Below are 27818 nucleotides of genomic sequence, written 5' to 3'. Positions count from 1 at the left end.
GACTCGAAACTCGACTTGAATTCGAGTCGAGTCGAGTTTTAGCTTGACTTGTGTTCATCCCTATGCGTTAGAAAAAATGGTTGCTTATTATTATTCTGCTAAACTAATTATATAATAATAACAATATTGTTATGTAAAATTAAAAATAAAGAATAAAGAGAAACATTACACTACTCTATAATCAACGGGACTCTAGGATAAGCAAACTGATCTGAAAGAACTCCAATATTACATGTATTAACAAACTATTTTCTAGGAATAAAGTAGGCCTGCTCATTAAAACACAGTTTATTCATATTAACCCCTTACAGTAAATCGTTAATTATGACATCCTAGCTGTTGATAAATATTTTCCGCCGGGGCACTTCAGACACTTTACTTTTAAATTCTGTCCACCATTATCCTCAGCACTAAAGAAAAAGTATTCTTTCAAATGTTCGAACGGTAAAATATTTTCGTTCTCCATCTTTATAAAAACACCACCAATCAAAGTAAAATAGACTACCGGTATCATTGCACTACTAGTTCACTCACTGAATGTATTGATTTGGAGCTGTCAAAACCTACGACAAAATCTTCCAGATGCTTGCAATCAGTACACGTGATTTCCCTAAGGCTGTCCTCATCTTCAAAAAACAGCAAATGGCACTACGAACTTATCTGTTTCTCTGTGTGACTGTCGGTCACTGACATACGTAGTTCATGCTCGATTGTTTCATTCTGAGAAATTCACTTACAGGAAAGAAACATTTGTTTCCGAAAAAAATACATATATTGTAGTTACTCATCCGAAATGTAACGCAAAAAAAGTAACGCAAACTAGGTACGTTACTTAAAAATTTGTAACGCGTTACCGTTACAGTTTCTTTGGAAAAAATGTAACGCGTTACTAGGAAAGTTACTTAAAAAGTAACGCGTTACTTGCGTTACGTTACTTCCCAACACTGTCGTAAGATTACCCTGCTTTAGTCATTTAAAAATAACAAAGTTTACATATAATTAATAATTTACGGTAAATTATTTTTCCGATCAAAAAATAGTTTGGTATCTCTTCCGTGTAAAGAATGACCAAATGCACAGCTCGCTACTGCATCTGCTACAATTGATTGATATAGTACTCCAGTGCGGATCATGTCCAATATGAAGCATGAAAATATTTTATATAGGCGTATTTTAAGTTAAACTACCTGATACATAATATTTATGGAGAAAAAGAAAAAAAAACTTAAAAAACAGTGTATTTAGTTTTCTGGACGGAAACCGAAAGTTTCCGGTTTTTTCAGATCTCAAAATCACTAGCTGTAACTTTTTTTTTTTTTTTTTTTTTTTTTTTTTGCTTAGTACATTGTAGCTGACTCTCCTTCCTCACAAATGACGGGCTCCTCCTAGATAAACCTGCTGGCTACACCCCTGCTTCCTACTTACAATTGCATTTACAGTTTTTTTTTTTTTCATTAATTTGTAGTTCTGTTACAAACATCATAACAGTTTTTACTTTCGGTGACAGCAGTATAATTTCGCCCTAATTTTATTAAAGGTTGTTACGAAGGAAGACCTCTTGAAACGGCAGAAAGAGATTGAAGAAAGAAAGATAGCTTTGAAAATGGAGAGTGCGCGAATGATTGAGCAGATGAAAAATCGTGACAGAGAACAGGCCAAAGGAAAGAAGTTGAACGATATCGAGCGAGAGGCTCGGCGGAGGGCGGAGCGACTCCAAGCGCGTGCTCTGAATCTTCAAATGGAACAAGAAGAAGAAGTTAAAATGGCAAATAAGATCATTTTAGGTACAAAATGTCATGCAATTCGTGATGCACAAGTTGCTGAAAAAATTCAAATCAAGTAAGTAGAACATTATGAAGTGAAAGAGAAACTCAGCGGTGTACAATAAAGAACTATAATTTCTAGGTTTATAAGTATGTATAGCGGGCAAAAACATTGCAACACTAAATATATCCTAATTTCTGCAGGGTTTTTTTTTTTTTTTTTTTTTTTTTTTTTTTTTTTTTTTAAGTTTAGCATCCCTCGATTATGCATCGAGGCTAAGAGAGACGATGATGAGATGGATGTTAGTGATGGAATGACGAAAGTGGGAGGAAACTGGAGAACCCGAAGAAGACCCACGCATATGGTGTTTGTCCACCACTTGGTGGGAGCAGTGATATAACCAGGGACTCCACGCGCTAGATGTACATAAGCGCTCTACCACTGAGCCACCTCAGCCTCAATTTCTGCAATTCTTGATTATTTTATTATATACCAACTTTCATACCTCAAAAAGTTCCTTACATTCTTTTTAGCATTTTTGGAGAACTTAAAATGAACAGGCTCTTGTTGTTACACAAGTATCACGGTAAAATCAGACATGTTAACCGTATTTATTTTACATCACATCCATACAGTGTCTGATGACCTTTGATGTATCAGCTGCTTAATATAACTATTGTTACTTGCAAGTCTAAGTAGATTCAAAAGTACAACACGATTTCACTCGAGTTCTTTTAAGGAAGCTCTAAAATGTTACCTCGAAAGTTGACAAATTATTACTTGGAAAATTGACTTGATACAGCTGATGGTTACCAACAGATCTGTATCTGACTCTCCTTATACTAACTTTGCCTATTATATAATATAATGAAATAATCAACTAATCGCTGATCAAAGCAAAACTATTTTTATTATAAAATAATATTAGACAGTGTCTGATGAAGTTAAATTGTTTAGTTGGCGAAGCTGTTACACTATGTTAGTTTTATAATGAAAATCGGTTTATTTGCTCAGCGATTAGTTGATTATTTAATTAGATCTGTATTATTTTTCTAGGTTTTTTTTAAAAAAATATGTCACATTTCAGGGTGTCTGTCGGTCACGAAAGTTACAAAATCAGAAAACGGTCATGAAAGTTGAGAAAAAGTCACAAAATTGAGCTTTTGGGTCACGATTTTTTTTTAATCTGTACAAATATAAGTATAGACTGAAACTTTGTTCTATAAAGCGTCAAAATTCATCACCATTAATATCTAGTCGGCTTTAGATGCTACCAAATAGCAAGCAAAGCACACTTCTGTCGCATGCATGAAAATTCGGTCCAGTTTGCACCCAAATTCGCTCTTGAGAATGTTACTAAATTTTATGGTTTGGGAAAGAAAAGGTCACGAAATTTCATTTTGGAATTTTAGTAGACACTCTGCATCTGTAACGAAAGTAATATTCCATTGTTCCATATTTTTGACATATTCCTCGAAAATTGGATCTTCTTACATGGATATTTAACATAAAAGAAGATAATGAATATTTGCGGAAAACTCTTTTAGAATTGAAGTTAAAATTTTCGGAAAATGTTTTCTTACTCTTGAGATCTTCCAAGAAACGTGTAAATGATCTAAAAAAAAAAAAAATGATATTTAGAACAATTACTTACTTCGTTTAATCCAAAACGAGCTAGGCAGAAGCCATAGTTAATGGTCATGATGACCTCACTTTTTGTAAGCAAGTTTTGATGTTTTAATTTCACAGAATCTTCCTGGACTTACTGCGATGCTTAGTAAAGGTGTGGAAAAGATTGGATGTTAAAATTAAAGATAGAGAAATGTATTAAAAGAAAAAGACACTTACTTTACGACAAGAAATAATTTTCAATCTTCGAGGATAGTTATTGTGCATCAAACTGAGGAGATGTAAATAAATTCGTGGTACAATAATATAGACAATTTCAATTAAAACATGCAAGAAAAACTTCAAATCAAAATACAGTTCAAAAGTAACAGCATCTATCAACATTTAAACCATCAACTGTTTGCTTGTTTACATATTTTGGTGCACACAAACCACTGAAAATTATTTCTCGTTGTAAAGTTAATTTCTCACATATTCCGATTCTTTTTGCTTTTAATTCTAAAAAAAGATAAAAGGTTTAACCTTTCTCACACCCTGACGAAGGGTCATAGTCGGCCCAGAAAGCTTTCGTAAATTTAAAACAATGGAACTTGGTTTTAGAAAAGTGAGTTTAGCATTGCTCATGTAGCTAGAATGGAAGAAAGTAGAAACGCTTTCAAAGTCTTGACAGGAAGACCAATCGGAAAACGACCATTAGGAAGACCTAGGCGCAGATGGGAGGACAATATTAAGATGGATCTGGCAGAGATTGGAATACAAAGTAGAAACTGGATGCAGTTAGCTAAGGATAGAAGTCAGTGGAGAGCTTTTGTGAACGCGGCATTGAACCTCCGGGTTCCATAGGCCATAGAGTTAGTTAGTTAGTTAGTTAGAGTTTAGCATTGCTAGTTTGTTGCTTGCTTCTGATTTTAAAGATGACCATCAAGTTAAAAAAGAAAACATTGTAAATTATTCACATTCCAAAAACGTTCCTGAGCTAGATAATATGTTTTGTCTTCTATATCTACGTTTGTACAGTATCATACATACCTGTTCACATAGTAAAGACCATGGTAAGTTAAGGTCCGTGCAGCGTGTATAATTTAACAAGTGAAAGACTATCGAAATTATTCTTTTACTATTCGCGCTGTATTTAAGTTTTTCGGAATGATTTTGTCATATTTTACCAGTGTATGAGAGTAGATCGGTTTTGCACTTAACTTGTTTGTTCATAGCTATTTCAGGCAGTTTCCAATTTCAGTGCTGTAAAAACTACCGTATAAATCAGGACCTCACATTATACACCAAGGATAGTAACTTTGCAAGAAATGAAGTAAACTTTTGAATTCAAACTGATTTCTGAGTAGGATTGGTAGATAATTTCAGATAGCCAATTGAATTAATCATCCCGAAAAAATTGAATTACCGCGCATATATAAACAATGTCCTTAGTCTTTCATACATAAGGATCATGGTATTCAGACTTGTATACTCCCATGATGGTAACCGAATGGATGTAGGGTTAGATGATAAGTATGAAAAGAATAATTGCAAACGAAACATAACTGCATCACGTAGCAGAACAAACGTATGACGACGTTGTATAACGACGAAAACTATAAGCCAGAAACTATATATCCAACTATTTCTGATCATTCAGTATGTACGTTTCTTTCGTATGTTAGTGCTATATGAAAGCTTGTAGTACTGCATTGTTGGGGGTTTTATTTAGGAAAGAGTTGGATGAGGAAGATCGTCGTCTGGCTACTATGATGGAAGAAAAACGCTTGCGAGAGATAAGGGAAGAGGAAGAAGAAAGAGATCGGAAAAGGGCGATAAGAATGCAAGGAGTGCAACAAATGCTGGACCAGATTAAAGAGAATGAAGTAGCCAGAATTTTTGCAGCTGAACAAGTACAGAAGGTTAGTAATATTATGATTGCATAATAATTCATAACTAACTAGTTTAGCTTAACATCCCATTCCAATTTTCTAGACTAGGGATCAGAAAAAGAAAACCGCATGAATGATGGATTCATAGAGTAAAAGGTCCTGAGAAAATCCACGAATCAAGTGTTAATTCACTATAAAACTTATAGTGAATCTGAAATCGTATTCATGATGATCCAGCGTTTCAGAAATGAGCTGTCTACCGTTGATTCAATGTTCCTTTCCTCTTGAATAGTAGTTATATAAATTTCTGATACGTCTATATTTTCTTTTTGATGTCAAATTTCCTTCTCTCCTTCTATACTTGAAACAGTTGTTCAAATACTTTTTCTTTGTAACTGTACGGTCTAGTTGATCGATTATTAATGAAGAAAAATTTTAACTTTTTAAATGCACCTCGCATAAAAGCACTCTCAAGAATTTTTCTCTCAGCCAACAAACGAATGTGCATATATGTATGTGCGTTTCGTCTGCGACAGAGATCGCAGAGTTCCTCTCTCCTTCCCAAATAAGGAACTAAAATTCAGCACAAAGAACAATCGTCGTCTCAAAACATTCCTGTCTATGGGCTGTCATAGCTATTTTTAGCTTCTGACATCACCAAACTGCGTAGCAAACCGATTTTTTGCCTAGCAACACGACGAGACGGAGAGAAAAGGTGCTTTAGTCTGACTATCACATTCATAGAAGCAACCACGTTGAATTTGGTGCGCAACTGAAATGAAAAAACAATTTGAAATAACGTTTAATTTTTGTTAGTGCAATACATAGCAACTTTAAGTGTCGTAAAATCGAACCAATACAATGATAACGAAGATAAACGACAAGTTGAAAATGTTCCTTTACAAGTAAATCTAAAAGGTCATTGCAGCGACATGGAGTAGGCAAGCAGCAAAGACCACTTGTTCATCAAAAGAAGATGAGAGGAAACCAACCCGCAACCTTCTGGACAGACCCTCTGGAGCCGCCAATGACAATTCCCCTTCGATTGTCACAGTGAGTAAAGGGTGCTAGTGAATAACAAAAAACAACCATGTGACGAAATATAACGAATAATTCGTGTCAACCGCGACATCCGCGTCTTTCGTATTAAATGGGCCTAAATTATTGGTTATCTAAAGTGAAGTGCTACTGCTTATGTAATATTTGTTTGTGAAGTTCAAGTGTTAATTAAATCAAAATCCAAAAGTTGAGTATCCTTTCAAAATAACAATCATGATCTAAATTCATATATGTTAATTTTAAGAAATAACCTAATTCATTTTTCTTTACAGCACGAGTGATTAGCGCCTATGCAACTTAGTAATTCATACATTAATAAATTGCATCAGCGCTAAAGAATACAATTGGAGTTAGCTTTGTGCCGGTTTCCCGAAACGTTCTGACCGAACTCTGAACCTGTTGTCCAGCGGCTATATGGTCAGTTTTAATGGTCAATCCAACCCGCTAGTAAATACTAAAGAAGACATTCAAACGGTGGAGAATCGAACCTAGACCATGGTAAAAGCGCAAGCCCACTTTGGGACCGTAGGACACGAACCACATACAGTAACAAAAGGGTTTATCTCGATAGGGAGTGAGACGTACCTGGATCGAACCCAGTATTGTTATATATGGCTTTCTCTCACGGGAACGTACCAGGACTCGAACCCTAATACTGTAATAAATGGCTTTGCCGAACAGGAAAAGACGAGAATCGAATCCTTTACTACAATAAATGGCCAAGCCCTTCACAGGGACAGAAACCCTTTACTGTAATATCTTCAAGTATGGCATACGGTCTGCAATGCTAACAAAAGTTACATATAGTACAGTTGCCTTATAGTCGAAAAGTTGGGATACAAATAGTGATGATACTTATTAAAATACATTATTGATTGAATTGAATACATAGACATTAATTATCATAGGAAATTGTGCACAGAGATTCTTTGGCTTCAAACCTTCCACTTTCTACATTTAAAAGCTACAAAATAAAATTAAATAAGACACACATGCAGTAATTTTTGTAATAAAGGGTCCAAAGTTTGGGGGAGGGGGTCCAATATTACAAGACATTACGTCAATGTAGTATTGAACACATGTTATTGTGTACACAAATATACGATAAGTAATTATTTAGTTCTTATTACGAAAGTTTATAAGTAATTATTACGAAATATTAAATTGTGCCATTACTTTGAGTGTATTTATGTACATTGTGCAATCCATAATTTAAATCTTGTAATGAATAACGCAATTCAAGAAATTGAAGAAATGAAAGACTTGTGATATTGTTCAGTGCCTGTATGTGTTTCTTAGTCACAATATCAAGCGATGGAATATACTCAGCAGATTTTTGTGGAGCGCGGTTGACCAGAAGCCAACAAGTTGAATTTTCTGAAGAAAGTTAATCCAACAAGATGGGCCGGAAGTATAGTGCAGTTTTTGCCTTAAAAGTGAGATTTCGAGACATTCAAAAGCCTCTTTGTAAGATAATTAAGCTTAGTTCCAAGTGTGACGAGAAAAATGATCCTGAAGCACTGAAAATGCATATTGAGAATGATATTATAGGGTTGTAATTACTAATAGTTCAGAGTCTTAATTAGTAAGAACAGCTTCTTATCTACTATTTATTAGCTGTGGGTCCGCATTGCATAGTCGCTAACGCTCTCGCCTTTGGTGCGAGCGGTCTCGGGTTTGATTTCCGGTGGGAACACTCGTTCGAAAAAGTATAACAGCTTTTTCAGGCCAGCCATCTTGACTGAGGTTTTTTCTGGCTTTCCATCATTCACACCAGGCAAATGTCGGGATGGTACCTAACATAATGGTCCCAGGCCGCTTCCTTCCTTCCCTTTCATCGGATAGTGTGCTCGCCAAGAAATGTCATCTCTCATATATGTGACGGGCTAAATGGCCATAAATGCCGACAGCCCAGAAATTTAATTCCTAATTCTACGTACTATTTATTAGCTCTTTATACTTTTGTTAATATGTTATAACATGCATCACTACTGTTGTCATCCTCTTATACAGTGTTGCCAGTCACATGCACTACATCTTCCCCTGCTTACAAAGCTTTGTGGAACCACAGGAAATGATTTACACGTAATATTTCATCCAATGAGGTTTCCTTACTACCTGTTAAATTTTCTTATTTTTTCTGGATTACCTATATCAGGTCTATTTTCAATTACGTTATGTTCATTATTTTGTTATATTTGCTCGGTACTTGGGTATTAAGTTCAGTGTCATTCTTTTAACCTCCTCTGTTAGATCATTAAACTTTCGAATGTTTAATGGCTTCCTTAAATGAATTTCTGCGATATACTCTGTAATCACTATTTTCACCAAACAAGATCTAGGAGTTTATTCCAATTCAACAACTTGGCCTGGTACCTAATATTTATTTTTTGTATTAAACAACTCTGTTCTTTTTGCTGTCTTTTTTTTTTTTTTTTTTTTTTTTTTTTTTTTTTTTTTTTAGGTAGCAATTTATCTGCATTTTTTGTATCTATGGTCTTAATAACTTTCTACGAATTGGTAACTTGCTTCTAACTCTTCAAATTGTACGAACTAGAGACTTATTCACATTACTCACATTACGCTGGTGTCACATTACTTTTTAAGAAAGGAAAATTTCTGTATTCTAATATATCAACACAAACTCTTCTGTTTTCATGACACTTCCTCAAAATTCGTTTTGTTATTCTCAGAGTTATTTCTGCAAGACCATTTGATTTTGGGTATCTGGAACTACTTGTTACAATGAAGAACTACCAATCTTTCGCAACTTACAAACATTGTCTTCAGCTTAATGGTATATTGTGACAAATTACAGTTTTAGGTATACCTTGAGTGGAAAATACAATCTTGACTTTATTGATAATTTCAGTAGATGTTTTAGACCTTAGGAGAATAAGTTCTAACCATTTTGAATAAAAACCCATCAATATTAGGTATGACTTTACACTAAATTCTAAAATAGCAATGCCAATCTACTCAAATTGTAATTTCGATATGGCATGATGTAATAATGGTTCTTTGTAATTTGATGTTCTGTATTTCTCACATAACGTACACTTTAACCATCATGTATTTTATCGGTTTTAATTACTAATAATTGAGAGTCATAATTAATAAGGAAAACTTCTTGTCTACTCTCTATTAGTTCTTTATGTTTTAGTTAACATGTCAAATATACCGATACGCACGCGGAGGGTTGCTAAACGTCCTGTATACACAAATTTGTAATATATCTTACGGTCTACCTACTTTTCCTGTATGAATGCTGTATAGGACGCACATTTGTCTTATATTTGCTCACTAGTTCCGCCAGTCCAATTTTTTCAACCATACTAAAGACGGCATTCTCATTATGCGGCTTCATAGATAAAGCTCCCAACTTTACAGAAAAAAAACTAAAAGTTTATAGTATAGTCATAATCATGCGCTTGCTTCTTTGATGAAATATCAGAATTAATTAAACAAACAAGGAAAGGCAAAAGTCCAACACCACCTTTGTATTTTTCAAACGGCTTGAGGAAAGAGGGTGAAACTTTGGATGTGGGTAACTAGAGATGACTATTGTCATTCGCACTCACGTAATGTCACATAGATGTTCACGCACAAACCCAAAAGGAGCACTGGAATACGCACTAAAGGTAGAATACTCCTTGACACAATTCAACGACACACACAAGCCAGACTAAACTCAGAACAGCCAAATAAAGGACGTACAAGACGGTCAACTGTCGACTAAAAACAGTTGCTAGGTGAATTTACTAATGCTAATACGTCACAGTAGACATAGGTACACTTCCCACGCCTCTAGTAGCGCTTTCTCTATTACATAGCTGAAATCGTTATCAACCTACTCCGACTATATAGTGTCATTTTCAGATGTAGTTCTTCACACATCCTATCACGATTATTATGAGTATATTTAGTTTTATTATTATTACTAGCATATATTACCCGCTTCACTGAGTTGAAATGAAAATTTAAATGCACAATTCCGTATCTCATGTGTTTAGTGCCTGTAAAATATGCTGTTTTTGTTTTTAATGGCATCGATTTAAACAGCTTCGAAAAGATCATTGATCATCTCGGCGACCCCGAAAACCATGGATTAGACACTAATATTGGTAATTTTTGATCATTTATATATATATATATATAGATATAGATAGATAGATAGATAGATATAGATATAGATATAGATATAGATATAGATATAGATATAGATATAGATATATTTCTCCCTCCCCCATGTTGCGGGCCATGGCATCGAAAGTGTCACCGTTCATCTCAGCGACCCCAAAAAATGTAGATTCAGCACTAATATCGGTCATTTTTGATCACTTTTAGGTATCTCTTCCTCCCCCTCCCCCAAGTTGCGGGGTTGAAGTTGAATTTAAACGGGATCGAAAGTATCACTGTTCATCTAAGCGACCCAGAAAACTATAAATTCGACGCTGATAGTGGCCATTTTCGATCATTTTTATATATTTCTTTCTCCCCTCTCCCAAGTGGCGGGGCTGAATTTGGATTTAAACCGGATCGAAAATGTCACTGTTCATCTGAATGATCCCAAAAACTATGGATTAGACACTAATATTGGTAATTTTCGATTATTATTATTATTATTATCATATATAGCTCTCCTTCCCCCTCCTCCGTGCTGCGGTACACGGCATCAGAATTGTCACTGTTAATCTCAGCTACTCCTAACACTATGGATTCGACACTAATATTAGTCATTTTTGATTATTTTAAATGTTTATCCCCCTTCGCTACGTTGTACCCTTCCCCTCCCCAACTATCAGGGCTGGGGTTGGATTAAAACAGCATCAGAAGTGTCACTATTTTTCTCATCGACCCCAAAACTATAGATTCAACACTAATATCAGTCATTTTTGATGATTTTTAAAATTTCTCTCCCCTTCCCCTACCTTGCATCGTCAAAGTGAATAGCCTAAAGTAATCCCTGTCCCTAAACTCATATATGTTGAACATTTCATTGAGATCAGTCGGGTGGTTCAAGACTGATGAAGTCAGAAAAGCAGTCATTTTAATTTAATTTTTTTAAACATATATCCACCCCCTCCCCTAAGTTGACTCTTCAAAGTGAAACAATATAAAACACTCAAAGCCCGACCCTCATATATATTGAAAATTTGATCGAAATTGGTTGGGTGGTTCAAAACTTATTAGGTTTTATTAGTTTTTATTTATACGTCCCCTTCCCCTCCCCTCCCCTAGGATCCACCGTTAAAATGAAATTACAGAAATGTTTCCAGATCAGAACCTCATGTATCTTGAAAATTTGATTGAGATCGGTCATATAGTTCAAGAGTTATTAAGTTACAAAAATAGTAACTTTCAGTCTTATATAAATTGATTTTTTATATATTTCCCCCTCCTCCTCCACTACGTTGCTCTGTCAAATTTAAATCATAAAAACGATTCCAGGCCTGAACCTCATCTATGTTGAAAATTTGATCAAGATCGGTGGAGTGGTTCAGGAGTTATTAAGTTTTATTTATTTTTTAATACCCCCTTCCCTCCCCCAACCCTCAGTTCTACCATCAAAGTAAATAGCCTAAAATCAGCCCAGCCTCGAACTTCATCCATGTTACAAATTTGATCGAGATCTGTCGGATGATTCAGGAAATTTAGAGTCACAAACACAGTGATTTTCAATTATATATATATATATAATTTCTTTTTGCCTTTGTCGTCAATCCTTTCATGGTAGCAATTTCTGCTAGTAAATAAATAAATAAGTAAACTGTTTCAACGGAAGTAAAATTATTAGTTATAGTTGGCAATGATCGACAGATTTCTTAACGCCACAAAAATTCATTTTTATCGACAACTACGCGCGATAGTTTCCTCAAGCATTCCATTTCATTCAATTCGTTGTGATCTATGGATTGATATAACAATATTATAGTTGGATAATAATTAAAGTTTACCAGTTAATCATACATTGCCGATACTGTTGTTTTGCAAGTGTCAAAATAAAAAGCTTGATGAGGATGTACTTCAATAACAGTTTCATCCTAACAGGTAGCGCGGTTATTGTTTAGTATCAATTTTTAGGTTTACAAAAAGTACGTTTATCTTGCTTATCAGCTCAGTAAGATTCATCAGTTTTATATTTTATTTTATATATTTCTCATCTTCTACATTTTTTCCTCCGTTAAACACTAACAATATTGTAAACTATATCCTGATATACTTCTGTTTTTTCCAGGAGCAAAAGATGATGAAAGAAGCACAACTGCAATTTCAGTTGGAGGAGTTAGAGAATCAGAAACGAAAAGTAGCTGAACAAGAATACATGAAGAAGCAGATGCTTGAAATCAATAGACAATTACAGCAGTTTAGAGAACTAGAAAGAGCAGAAGAGAGACTCCTGGAGGCAAAGGTTGGAATTTTTACTTGAATGCTTTCTGTATTTGCTTAGTTTTCGTTGTATTCTTTTCGTTGAGGAACAACACTTACTTGAATAATCTCACTTTAATGAAGCAACACTGAACCGATAACTTACAAAATCCGTGACATTGTACCAGAAGCAAAATATCAATTTACACTTTGCTGTAATGAAAATAGGTGAATAACTTGGTTGCATGATATTCATATAGGTAATCATTAAAGCACTATTTCTAATATCACAGTATTGTGAGCGATGATAATGCTTAGAAAGAAATGTAAGCAAAAGGCTAGTACTCTCTCTCTCTCTCTCTCACACACACACACACACACAAAACCGTCTAAGTAGCGCTTTCGGAAGATCCATCTTCAGCTTAGATTCAATTCGAAGAGGATTTAAAACATGGGGGAAGGGGGAATGTGGATAGGTAAAAAATAGTTAAAAGGATTTAAAAATGTGAAGTATTTGCATGTGTTCATTTTAGACAGAAGACTACTAGCCTTTTGCTTACATTTTTTTCTAAATCAGTATCTCTAAATTCATTAAAGTTTTACAGATTTCTGACGCAGTAGACAATCTGGAACAGCCTATTTAGTGTGAAAATCTTGATTTTGACTTAAAATGTTGAATTTACTGCGTTATAGTGTGTATTTGCAGTGCACAGTTATTTTAAATTGTCAGATTGGATAGTGTGCTTTATTGAAAGTACACTACAGGACATCTTTATTTCGTAATTGTAAATATTAGCCTTTACAGACGTAGTGTCGGAACGTACGAACAATCTGCAATATCGGATCGCTATTGCCCTTTTAGTCCTTTAAAACGAGGGGCGAGTATAAATTAATATCATAAGGGCCGGTTTCGAAAAAGATACTAGTCTTGTCGTATCAGTGTAGAACCTTTTTTTTCGTACAAGTGTATCATCAAATCGATTGATTGATTGATTGAGTTTTAAAGGAGACGACAACATCAAGGCTATTTGTCGCCGTCACGAGATATCATAAATCGAATCGGTCATTGTTAATACGGGATACATGAAATGAAATGACATCTTTTTTTGTTTCCAACAATGCCAGGAAAAGGATAAAATATACAATGGAAGTTTTACGTCCTAGTGTTATGCCGTCTAGGCTAAAGGATATGATGATGAGAAATTAATGAAATGGTGGAATGGAGAAAATGGGAATAAACAGGAGAACCCGAGAAAACTCACGCACGGTGTTTGTCCACCACAAAGCTCACTTGGCGCGAGCTGGGATCGAACCAAGGACCCTATGTATCAGAGGTGAACGCTGTACCACTGAGCCACCGCGGCCCATAGGAGATATTTAAATGGCACGTATCTCCTTTTAACAATGACCAGGGTGTCTATCGGTCACGAAAGTCACGAAAAAGTCACGAAATCAGAAATCGGTCATGAAAGTCAAGAAAAAGTCACGAAATTTAGCTTTTAGGTCACGAATTTTTTATCTGTACAAATATAAGTTAAGACTGGAAAATTTTGTTCTATAAAATGTCAAAATTCATCACCAAAAATGTGTATGGTCGGCTTTAGACGCTACCAAATCGCAAGCAAAGCACACTTCTATCACATTCATGAAAATTCGGCCTAATTCGCACTAAATTCGCTCCTGAGCTTGTCTTTGAACTGGCATCATGAAGCAGTTGGCTGTGTCATTTCAATGTATAGTTTTTTGTAATTTATATCAGTGTTCGAAGTGGAAATAAAGTAGAGGTTGTATGTTTTATCACTATTTTGACTCAACATACCGTCTATCTAAATGTTGAAATACAATGAGGGTATGTTGCCTAAAAGATTGCATTTCGATTTACATAATGACTCAGAACCATGAAAGAGTTTCTCCGTAGTTACGGGGATGGGGCATGGAGAGACTTTGCCCCGTCCCCAACTTTCTGAGAAGAATAAAAAATATTCCCTTGTGTTGTGTTATAAAGAACTATATATGAAAGGATTGAAAGCAGAGCTTTTTATTAACAATTTTAAACAATTTCCTGCGGGAGAACTCACGGACCCCCCACTTGATTGAGAATTATTCCAGACTTCCGGAAGGTCCACCCCCACAACAGACAGACCCTAAAGCCACCTGTGCTCAAAACACGGCAATTATATGTATTTAAGCAAGACATGTGCATAAGAAACAAACAATTGAATATGGCACAATAAAATATAAAACGCTTAATATAAAACTATAAAACAATATGCAGTAGAACAAATTTAACAATAAAGCACTTAAACAAAACAACATATTTTTTTTCAATAGCTTACACTATATTTTTCTCGTAAATACCGGACTCATTTATGTATTTCTTTATAATTGCAGACACAAAAGAAGTTCCCTTGAACTCATAACAATACTTTCCGATCTCAGTTTAAACAAGTCACATTTTCAATACACTGCCTTTTGATTGGATTGGGCCCATGGCCCGCGACACAGATTACATAGCCTAACGGACTCATTCCTTTCTGTTATATGAGCCTGATGTGCAACCAACACAACTAGGGTTGCCAACTTTTGAAAATGGAAATCTTCACGTATGTATACTCTTAAGATTTTGAGATCATCGCTCATCAGAAATGCGAACAACCTGAAAGTGGTTACTTCACATAAAATTGAGCGATTCGGAGATCGAATTTAATAATTTTAGTTACTTTTCAAGCATTTATTAAATTTTGTTAATCCAATTTTGGTTGAGTTGGCACATGCAATTTTTGAAGTCTGCCATCAATAATACACTGTATTTAAAGCAAAAAAGAAAATAAAATTAGCAATATAATTATGACATGCACAAGATGAAGCAGTGTTAGCTGCGCTCTTGAAAATGTACTTTTGTTGAGTTTCAGCAGTTTTGATAAGTTCAGTAAATATTCCTGCCTTCAATTCTTCAGCAAATTCCGCGCAAGACCGATATCAAAGCGAATTACAAGCTCTGCATTAACCATATTCATCGACAAACAATTCCTTTCGTCACTCCAAAATAATCTGAATAGAACAGAGAATAGGACTATTAAGATGAAAAATTACCGGACATTTAACATCAGGTTTCGAGCTTGTACCGGACACCAGAGAAGGAAGTTAAAAACCGAACTGTCCGGTAAAATACTGGACGGTTGGCTACCCCAAACACAATCAACACGAGTACTTGCGTAGGAGCAAGGGGTGAACTTCTTCGTATATACCTCATTTTAAAAACAAAATAAAAGTATTAGGAAAAAGAAAATAAAACTGTTGGTGTTGCCAATCTTTGACGTACAAAGCTATTAGTCAATTACTGTGTATAAAAATTAATTTATTAAAGATATCGTATATTAGCATTCACTTTCCAGTGACGGTATAAGCGGTATGGCATACCATCGCATACCGTCTCACTTTGACCACTAATTTATATGCTAAGAGGAAGAATTTCTGAAATTGGGTGAAAGCCGTGGGTTACTGAATCGAACAACACGATGAGAGAACATATTTGTCTAAGAGAAGATATTGTATTTTGCAGTAATGCAGTGCCTTCTGAAACGCGACAAATTAAGCTCGTGTAGATTGGTTACAGGGTGCATAATAATTGTGCTACCTTAGTAGGATAGTACTACGAAACCTCGTTTATTCTCACTAGTACTAACCACTAGTACTGCTGGCATGTTTTTTAAAATGAAATTATGTAGAGAAGGTGGTGGTTCTAAACGGAAAAAATGCCTATTTTAATTTTTGTGGAGAAGTACTCAAACGAGTAGTATGATGTACTGTAAACTGGGGTTACTTCGTAAGTTTCTTTCTTTTTCATACTACCTCTTGTTATTTATTGCAATTAATTTTTCTTGTGATGTTTCTAGAGCTTACAAGGGATGACAGGGAGATTATATATATCGAAATGGAAGAAGGTTTATACACCAATCGAAGGAACTAATAACGCCTATTACGAAACTGTAATACAAATTTTCCGAATGTGTATACTCTGCGAGCTATATGGACATACAGGGTGTGCAAAAAGTCCGGTGCAACCCTTAGAAGTCGCAAACGGAGAGACGGACAGATGCCAAAACAGGAAAACATGTGTTTGATCATTTTAAAAGTACAATGTATCAAAGCAAAAAGTGTTGTCCCAGATCCACCCGCAGGCTCCCAGGCGGGGTCCAAGCCAAAATTTTCAAATAGCAAGAAGTATAAAGTTGCATACAGTTGGAAAGCTGTTGGGCATGAAAGAAGACGGAACAAGTCTCGACACTCTAAAATTAGGCTGGACAACATGATGGTCGGTCAAAATGTCAGTAAAAACCTCATTGCAAAGTCTATGGCCACCTCAAAGAACCTTAAACGTTGAGACAAATGTCTAAACAGGAAAAAAAAGGTGTGTCATCATACCAAAAGTCCAATGATTGAAAATAAAAGTATTTGTCCCTGGGTCCTCCGCATTGCCCCAGATGGGGTCCTACTCAAAATTTTCACATCAAGGGAGGTCAAGTAGCATATCGTTTGAAAGCTGCTGTTAAATGAAAACAGTTGGAAAAAGTTTGAACGCTTTACGATAACACTGTGTAAACGTTATGTTTTAGTTCTTCTTTCTGTAGTCGGGTTTCAGTTTGTTTTAATTCTTGAACTCAACAGAAAGAAAGGAAATGCTCCTACTGTGAGATTCTGCTCTTTGGGCCTAGTAATGTCTAAATAAATAAAGAAATATAATAAAACAAAATTAAATTAAGAAATAAAGAAAAGAAAAGTATCAACATTTGACAGTTTTTAGTATACCTAGGTAGAACTGGCTAGTTAAAATATAATGTATAATAATAGTACATATGCTCGTTGTTTGGATTATCAAGTATAAAATGATTCAAACAAAAAAATTCTTGCACCAGGAACAGCGAATACTTGCAAGTGTCTCACAATGACAGTAAGTGCAGATCGGAAAATAGAAAGCTAATGCGCTTGGAAAATCGAAATGAGGATGTACATTTTGACCGGCCGCCATTTTGCACAGGGTAATTTCAGAGAGTTAATACTTCTTCCGTCTTCTTTCATTTCCTAACAGCTTTCCGACGATATGCAACTTGGCCTCCTTTGCTATTTGAAAATTTTGAGTAGGACCTCTGTGGGGAACCCTGGAACATTTTTTTTACTTTAATTGTACTTTTGGAATGATGACACACGTAGTTTCCTGTTTTAACACCTCTCTCACTGTTTCAGATTTTTTTAGGTGGCCATAGACTTTACAATGACGTTTTTGCTGTCATTTTGACCGGTCACCATGTTCCACAGGGTAATTTTAGAGAGTCGAGACTTGTTCCGTCTTCTTTCATTTTTAACAACTTTACAACGATATGCTACTTGATCCCTCTTGCTATTTAAAAATTTTGAGTTGGACCCCGCTTGGGACCATGCGGGTGGCCCTGGGACAACACTTTTTCCTTTGATAAGTTGGATTTTTAAAATAATCAAACACATGTTTTCCTGTTTTGGCATGTGGCTTACCGTTTGCTATTTCTAGAGGTGGCAACGGACTTTTTGGACATCCTGTATATTCATATAACTCGCAGAGTATATGCATTCGGAAATTTTTTATTACAGGTTCGTAATAGGCGTCAATAGTGCTTTCGACTGGTATATAAACCATCTTCCACTTATATTTATAATCTCCCTCTATTCCTTTGTTAGTCCATGTAAAGTTTTCCTGCATTCATAACAAAATTTTACTAAAACTGAAGTTTCCCAGCAGCCAGAATGTGCTGTTTCCAAATAGCCCCGCTTTCGAGACTACTTGTAAAATATGTCGTTTCGTAGTAGTACAGTAAGAGCTGTGTGAAAAATGCAGCTATTTGAAAAGAAGCACTTACAAGATCACTCTTTCCTGGGAAGATTGATATGTAACATGCCTATGTTTCTTTCATAGTAGTGTGTTCCTAGGCTCTTAGACTTTTTTTCACAACTTTTAGTTAAACATAATAAATTGTTGAACCAATCTAAACTAACTACAGTGGTAAGCTTGTCTTCCTAAAGGCATACAAAACCAGTAAAAAAATTTTGCAATATGCTTTTATAAACGTAGTAGTTTTTAAAACTATGCAAGGGAAATTTTGCCAAATGCCAATACACATAAGTTTTTTATTTCTTTAAGAGACTACAGCATAGAGACCTGCACGGGCCGGGCTTGGGCGGGCCGACTCTGCTGTTTCTTTTGGCCGGGCCGGGCTTGGGCGGGCCGACACTGTTATTTCTTTAGGCTGGCCGACACTGATTTCTCTTCAGGTCGGGCCGGGCTGGGGCCGATCAATTGCAGTTCTTTACTAATTATTGACTTTCGTTAAACGATAATTGGAATAAAGCCAAACGCTGAAGAAGTGTGTCCGTAAAAAATGTTACAAAGAATGCAATAGGAATTTACAGTTTGTATTGCTCAGCGGCTCCACTTTCACTATAGAGGATTGCAGGCATTATGCGGTAAATTGAGCTCTGACCTTGACCTTCACTGAACTCTAAATATAACAAGAAGGGTGGGAATGTTTTGCCTATCGCTAAACAATATTGCCATCTTCACTTTATGCTAAAAATCAATTAAGTTAGATTTTTGTTACAGGGAATGGAGTTTTTGTTCTCTCGATGACAGGCAAAGTTCTAGGAGGCAATGGTACCATTCGGAAGGCAAGCGTCAGGTTGTGAACCAGACTTTAGAAAATGTTTCTGAGGGTTAGGTCAAATTTAGTACTAAATTTTGACAAAGATTGGGGGGTCGAGCTAATTTTTTTTTTAATTTATCGAGCCGGGGTCGGGCCAAAAATCTTCAAAACTTTTCGGGCCCGGGCTGGGCCGGGCCTAGGTACTTTCGGGCTGGATTGGGCTCGGGCCGAAAAATTCGGCCCGTGCAGGTCTCTACTACAGCACATCCTACATAATTCTGTGAACTTTATGAATATATTAGATCCCCAAAAGTAATGGCGAGAAATGAAACCACAGATTCCTGGCAACAAAACAAGAAAAAAATGTTTATATGACATGCAGTTTGGTGTGTTGTGAAGGGAACTACACCACCTGCCAGCAGGATAATGATTGGAGCTAGGATTGGGGTTCAGAAAGATATAAAAATCATATCGGCTTGAAATGTTACATGTATGTTACATAACCGCACTAGAGATTTTCCATATGTCATTTAGGGATTCGCTGAATGTCTGTACGGTAGGAGGGTAATGAAACGGTGCAGTAGAGACGGAAACCATACTGAAAAAAGTTGTTATCCATGGCACGATTGCACGCACATGTACAATGGGGGTCAAAGCAAAGATCACTTAGAATGGCTGCATAATCTCAGTGGGTATACCAGAGAGAAACTTGCAGAGAGAGGGTAGAAATAAGAACAAGTGTAACTAGTGATGTCCTGTAATGAAATAACAGGCAGAATCTACAACGATGTGCTGTTTTTGTAACGTACAATCTTACACAGAATAGCACTACAAACTACTAGGTCATAGGTGCTAACAATAAACGCACCTACATAAGATGTTCAAAATGCTGTCCTCCCACATCTATGTAACGTGCTAATCGTGAATTTCGAATGCATTCTATCACTCCCGGTTTTTTGAGTAACTGTTCACACGCATCTTCAATGCGGTTTTGTAAATCGGCATGTTCCTTTCCGTAAGTGTGAAGTTCCTTTCTCCCCACATTCGAAGCTGTTTAGCCTCCGCCCTTGTCCATTTCCGGACTGTATGTCATATAAACATTTGTTCTCGTTTTGGTGCCAGGAATCTGTGGTTTCAGTTTTCATCATTACTTTTGGAACACCCTGTGTACAGTGGATATAGTGAAAGCGATGTGAGAAGACACCAATTTTTTATCGCTCCAGGGAATAGCCTTTGAAACTAGAGATAAGGTAAAGTGCTAAAGAATATAAGTACTGTTATTGAATGTTACGATGGTTTGGTAATGAAAAGGTCACGAAAAAGTCACGAAATTTCATTTTGGAATTTTAGTAGACACCCTGATGACCGAGTCAATTACAACCACATGACAAATTAGGATTTCCCACTGCTAGTTACAAATGGTTTTTATTAGTTTTATCATAATGTACGTTATGTCTAATGGCACGTTTGGGAAACGAGTTGCAAGAAGGAAATAGAATTGTAAATTTCAAGTCAAAATTATCCTCAATCCTAAAATAAGTTGTCCTCGTTATAAGGAAATCATTACTAGAGACCAAATGTTTAAATATTAAAAGCAGAAAATAGGCACTTTATAATTCCAACAAGAGACACTAAAATCTAACTCAAAATTATTTATTTATTTATTTTATAGGCATGACACAACAGGCTTAGTGTCTAGCTGTAGTGCCAAGTACATAAGTAACAAACATATAAGACCCTTTACTTGTACAGAAGTTCATGTTTATCATTTGATTTGAACCTGTTTCGTGAACATGAAATTCGATCATTTCGTTATATGAAGTACACACACTCTCCACAAACGAGACTTAATCTAATATGCGTACTCTTGCTTTTTTATGGTAGAATGTTCCGTTGTTTGCTGTTATAGTTTTATTTGTTGGGGCATGGATCCACAACTCTGAAACTAATTCTGGAGTGTCAGTTTTACTGTTTAATCATTTATGTAAGAACAATATAAAATACCCATCTTCTTTCTTCAAAGGTTTGAAAATTAAGATTGGTTACTATGTCTACATAAGGAACATATTTTGAGTAGAAACCAGTTTTCTTATGTGCAAGGATTTTAAGGAAGATAATGAAGATAAACATTCAGTGATTACTGATATAAAGTTGGGGGCACGGTAGTTCAATCGTAAAGCGCTTATCTCTGGTTCTTGGGGTCCCTGGTTCGATCCGCGGCCAAGTAAGTTTGTGGTAGACAACATCGTGCTCGTGAGTTTTCTCGGGGTTCTCTCGTTTCCTCCCACTTTCTCATTCCACCAATTCTTCCATCATCATTCAGTTACTTTAATCTTCGTCTCCCTTAGCCTAACAGGCATAATCGTGGGATGTTAAACTCAAAAGATTTATTGATATTAAGTCATATATAGTGTCCAAATAATATAGAAACACAATGATCAATATTTATAGACAGTATCGATTTTTTAATAAAAGAAAGTTGAAATTCTTTACACATATATCCTATAGTTAAATTATTTATACCACATCATAATTTCTTGTAGCAGACCAGTTTTTCAGTACTTTACCGCTATATAGAACGGCCCAAAATTATACAACACTTTACACACAACAGTTCGAAAAGCGAAATTATTGGTAACTTCCTAATGAATAGATAAATTATTAAATATATTTTAATCTAAAACATTTCGCCAGTTCATCATAAGTAATCATTAATTGTGGCTCCATATGATAGGAAGTATTATTTTCAGGTTTTCAAATATTCCAAACTATATTACGAACTAAAAAATATTTCTTTTAAAAAAATTTAAAAAAAGAACATTTCCACCGATGCAAACTAGGCATTTTAAAGCATGTAAAAATATGTTGTTCATTTAATACCTTTTCACATTTCAGCACTTGCACAATTATCTTTAGTGTGTCCAAGTCCATTTAGTTAAATCTTTCACATTTCTACTCGTTTTTTCACGAAGCTTTGCAGCTCTTATAAACAACGCAGACGGCAGTGTGTAAATGTTGCCAACTAACAGACTAAAAAGTTTATAGAAAACCTCGAGCTGACAAATTAAGAAACAAACCGAAGAGCGGGAGATTGAAAATGAAATGGCATGGACTTCTGATAGATTACCAAGATGCATTTTCTCTCTCCAGAATTTTTGAAGCAGCATATAAATATAGACACAGAACACTAGGAAGCATGGCTGCCCGCAGCGGGGAAGGGGCAAAGGGGATGTTGCCTCCCAGGGTTTTGAAAGGTTTTTGGAAGTGCATGTCAAGACATACTAATTTGCTTACTTAAATGTTATAACACTTAATATATTCATATTAAATAATATAGTATCTGGTATTATAGATTATTTACTGTAGTTAATAAGCATATGCGCGCAAATAACTGTTGTTTTACTTGATGTATTATGTGCCCTCGTGTATCAAAATATTGTGTATTCGCGACTGAGTTTGTGTGTCGGTCTTTTGTCCTCCCCTCCCCCCCCCCCCCCCCCCGTGGAATCAGTATTTTACCTCCTTGAAAAAGTCCTGCGGACGTCCATGCCTGGAAGCCGGGCTGAACAATCTCTTAAATTTTCCCTGTAACTGCAAATCATGGCTAATCGTGGTTGACCATAAATCTTCGTCCTCTGTATATCAGGTAGTTCGCATTAATGGTTCAAAATATTCAATCTATCACTACTAAATTTTATTTAGCCTGCCATAGCGTCAAGGAATAACATGGAAAATTAGAATCAGAGCTACTGGATCTTACTATGTTCTCTAGTCTTTGTTGTCTTACTATATTTATTAGCTTGACTAGCAGATGTACTAAAACATATGCTCTTTTACCCCCATCCATTTCAAAACTGTGTTTCGGATCACTACGTGACTCTAAAGTAGAGGCAAGAGAACATGTGGGTAATTGTTCATTTAAAAAAAAAAAAAAAAGCGAAAGGGTTTATTTATTGAATGGATTACAATTTTAGTATCCCTTGAAGATTTTTTCAGATATTTTGTTACTCCTGAGAACGGACAATCATTCTTACGACTCTTAAATGTTCATTTAACCCTTAACGTATCAAGCCTAACTCGTCAACGTTGTTTACCAAGCTGGGGTCGTCTGGGGACCCCAAGTATTATTTTAATTTCTCAACATAGTATTGCAACTCAAATTATTATTTTTTGGATGTCTAAAAGCATACCTAAGTTAAATGAGCAATGTTGACATCAAATATTATGTTTACTTGAGCAATATTCAGTTTTTCGTACAATCTTATACTTTTGTGTTTGTAAATCTGAAATACAAGTTTAACAATGGAGCTTTTACATTTTCCAGTGTGTTTTTATTTTTTGTATTTTTATTAACGAACGCATCGTTGATCTAATTATGTAATAGATAGTATATCCCAAACGGATGCAGGACACACATAAAAATCCAGAATAAATTGATTCTTATAGTTGCAGCAGTATCACCAAATATCGCCCTCTGGGGTTCCTAGAGGACCCCGCTTGGTATGTTAAGAGTTAAACCCGATCGTTTCTTTTAATCAATATGCGAATTATAACCAGGGATAAAAGTGAGGGAACGCGGGAGAACGCCATCCCCGACCTCGTAAAAATATTACGACGTCCCCCAGTTCCTAAGAAATTAAAAGGGGCAAGGATAGACGGGGGGCGGCGTGACGTCATGCCGCTTGCTACCGTACCCCTACCTTTTCAGATCCACTTTTACCCCTGATTATAACATACAGAATTAACATCAGACGTTACGCTACTTCGAATCGGTGAAATTGCTTTTATCTTTATTTCTTACTTATCTTTAAAATAATAGGCCTACAACTTTTTATATCCAATGAAAGGCTCTCCAATTATCTGAAGTATAATGCATTTAATATATTAAATAGAAATTTAGTACAAGGGCTCAGTTTTTCTTTTGGGTAACATAATGAACATTTGCATCCCAGTTCTCTGAAACTGACTAAACAGTCTACGATTCTTTAAAAAAAATATATATATATATATATATATATATATATATATATATATATATATATATATATATATATATATATATATAATCAGAAGTGAGCAACACTTGCAATGAGCCAAATGACCATTATTCTTTCATAAGAAAATAGTCCCCAAGAAATTCCACTTGTTCAACCTAAGTAGCAATTATTGTATTTTTAAATCACACTAAGAACATTTTAGTTTCAATTAAAAGCACATTTCTATATGTGGATTGACATCTTACACAAAAATTTAAATTTAACAGGAAAACAGATACACCCACTGACAAATACGCACAGCGCGCGCTATATTTGATGATGGCCATGCAGGCAGGAAGGTTACCAGTGAAGGATTACATGCACGTGCAGCAGCAGAAATATTGCGGGAAACAGACGAAGCATTTTCTCCTGCACCAATCGCTGAATACTCGTGCGCGAAGTGATACAAATTGAGTTACGCGGTTTGTTTTTGAAGAGTGCAAAGGTTTGTGAAAAAGCGATTAGTGGCAACATTCATTCTACATATCAGGGTGGAGTTTGACTTTGACTTAAGCTAGTTTCTGTAACTTTCAAGTTTCTTGGAGCGAATAGAAAGTTTTCTTGAAAAGAAGAGGTCAGTGTACTTATCTCAACGAAGTCCTGATTTTGGAAAAAATCCAAAAAATAAACAGTATTCGGCATTTAAGCAATAATATAGACAATACAGAACAAAATAGTCAAAATAGATTTAGCTGAAATCTAGGCAAAGATGCATCAAATGAACTTTACCGGATTCATTTTTATAATACTTTTAATACTAAGAAATAGGGATTTTGCCTAATATCCGACGCTAGTCATTACCATTTCCTTACCCGAAATAAATGCGCCCACTGTCATCTGTACTAATCTTGTTGTATAGTAGAAAAAAGATAATAAATAAGATCTATCTACATTTCTCTCTCTCTCTCGATATATATATATATATATATATATATATATATATATATATATATATATATATATATATATATATATATATAGATAGATAGATAGATAGATAGATAGATATAGATAGATAGATAGATAGATAGATATAGATATAGATATAGATAGATAGATATAGGATCTAACTTAATTATTGTAACAAACGTCGAGAGGAGTGATTCCTGACACTTAGATGAGCAAAAAATGTCCTTTGAACATATAGCATATTGGCAGAATTAGTGAGGGCCGAAATCGCAGGAACAGTAAGTTTGAAGCGGCTGATATCGAAAACCAATAAGCTTAGAGATGGCGATCTATAAAATGTAGAGTTGGCGCTTGTGTTCAAGACGGTACCGTACAGGGTTGCAGTCATTGTGCTTCGAGTGTTGAATAGGTCAATAGCAATGCTTGATTAAAACATAGTGCACTATTGAAACCACAAACAGGCCGACGTGTTATTCATGTACGTGCAGATGGCAATGAGTGAGAAGCAGCGCGACTCTATTAGGAGCGTTTTCCTAACAGACGCCAACCATCTACAGAATGTTTGCAGCAGTTTGTCGGCGCGTGTGTGAAACAAGAACCATACTACCTTCCCATGTGGATGCTGGTCGACCCTGTTGTATACGAACACCTGTTGTGAACGAACGTATGTTAGAAGCTGTGGACATTGTACCAGATACGAGTACGAAGAAACTTACCCGTGAAATGTATGTTAGTTACATAACTGTGTGGCGTGCGTTACATGAAAATGCCTTGTACCCATATCACGTGCAAAGGGTACAAGAACTGGCAAAAGCGGATTTCCAACCACATGAAGCGTTCTGCCAGTGATTCATTCAACAGACTACTACTGTCATGCTATTACTACCGTCATGCTATTTCAGGTTTCAGTACTGTTCATTGGGGAGGCCACGTTTGGAAGGCATGGTATCGTCAAGTTGCATAACACACACACACACACACACACATATAAAAGGATGCACATTCCCATGATACTGTCTCACTCATCATCAACACCAATCTGGACTCAATGTGGTGTGGTATTGCCCATGATCAACTGATCGGTCCTTACTCCGAAGACTGAATGGAGCACAGTATTTGATCTTGCTGCAGGATCACACTGTCTGTATTACTGGAAAATGTTCCCCTAGCGATTTGCCGCAACATGTGGTACATGCATGATAGGGCTCCTGCGCACTTCAATGTAAATATCCGCCGGTGGTTGAACAACTTCCCAATACGTTGGATCGGTGGTCCAGTACATTGACCTACCCGGTCTCCGGATCTGAATCCACTGGATTTTTACCTGTGGGGACACATTAAAATTGCAGTCTATGCTACTCCTGACGACGATTTCAACGAAAAGCGCATTCATAAGGCCTGTGCAACTCCTCGTCATGACCCAACATGATTTGGCGTTGTCATGCATGCATTGCTGTCCATGGTAGACACTTTGAACATCTCCTGTGATGTGCCCGACTAACGTGCGTTTGTGTGTCTGTGCACGTCGGTATCTACCGCTTCGAACTTACTGTTCCCACGCTTTCGCCCTCGTTAATTCTGTCAATATTCCCAATATCCTATATGTTCATAGGATTTTTTTTTTTTTTTTTTTTTTTGCTTATCTCTGTGTCAGGAATCACCTCCCAACGTTTATTAGATTGATTTCAGTGAATCTTTTACTAATGTTTTCATGTAATGTTAGGATGGTTCTAGGCCATCATCACATTTAGCATCCAGGTAATTGAGATACAGAGCGAAACACATAAAAAAATCAAATAATTATTTTCATCATTTTGACTGCTTAGAATCGAGTGTTGTTTTTCGGTTGCACGAAACCTATTTATACTGTAAGAAGAGTCATATAGGAGCTTGTTCGGGTAAATTTAGTTCGAGTACAATTTATCGTAACAATTGTCATTAAATGAGTAAACCTAACACTTTTGCATGCGAGAAAGCGATGGGAAATATTCTTGTTAGGGGTCAGGAACTAGTGAACTTGATCTCGTGTCAATGAGTTTTCTGAGCAGAAGACAGAAGCTTATATATGTTTCAAATATTCTCAATTAATTTTATATGTTCAAAAGTTGTTCTCTGTAATGCTTATATCTCCAACTTATTGTTGCTAATATAACTTTCTCACACTTGTCCTGTTAAATTGGACTTGCACCAGAACATTCTTATTAGCCCTGAGCTACCAAATAGTATATACAGGCACAACATATAAGGATCTTACCTCGTAGTACTATAACGATATCATATAAGTGCTGCCATGCAAACAGAAAACGCTATTTTCACCTAGCACATATTATTCTTGTTTATTCATTCCTCACCATATGAATACATCTATTCTCACATAGCATCATGTATTTAAATACAACTTTAGGTTACACGCAAAAGAAAACCTAGTCTCTCACTAATTTATATATGAACTTCTTGACTATTAGATCACACATAATACTCTTCCATTTTTTATAAACGACATATAGACT

The 27818-nt window shown here is 35.8% G+C and overlaps 1 protein-coding gene across 1 annotated transcript in view; it reads left to right on the top strand.

The window, feature by feature from the left end:
• LOC145673463 (cilia- and flagella-associated protein 45-like) overlaps positions 1-27818 on the top strand; it is a 65250-nt gene that overhangs the window by 15812 nt on the left and 21620 nt on the right. Inside the window, exons 3-5 of the mRNA XM_081743187.1 lie at positions 1538-1839; positions 5105-5294; positions 12562-12735. Of these exons, the coding sequence (XP_081599313.1) occupies positions 1538-1839; positions 5105-5294; positions 12562-12735 (666 nt within the window). The remainder of the gene's footprint in view (positions 1-1537; positions 1840-5104; positions 5295-12561; positions 12736-27818) is intronic.

The sequence above is a fragment of the Thermobia domestica genome, chromosome 2 (assembly GCF_964235325.1).
Source record: "Thermobia domestica chromosome 2, izTheDome1.hap1.1, whole genome shotgun sequence".
Lineage (NCBI taxonomy): Eukaryota > Metazoa > Arthropoda > Insecta > Zygentoma > Lepismatidae > Thermobia > Thermobia domestica.
Note: the sequence above shows the minus strand (reverse complement) of the source record. Positions and strands in the feature narration are given on the sequence as shown.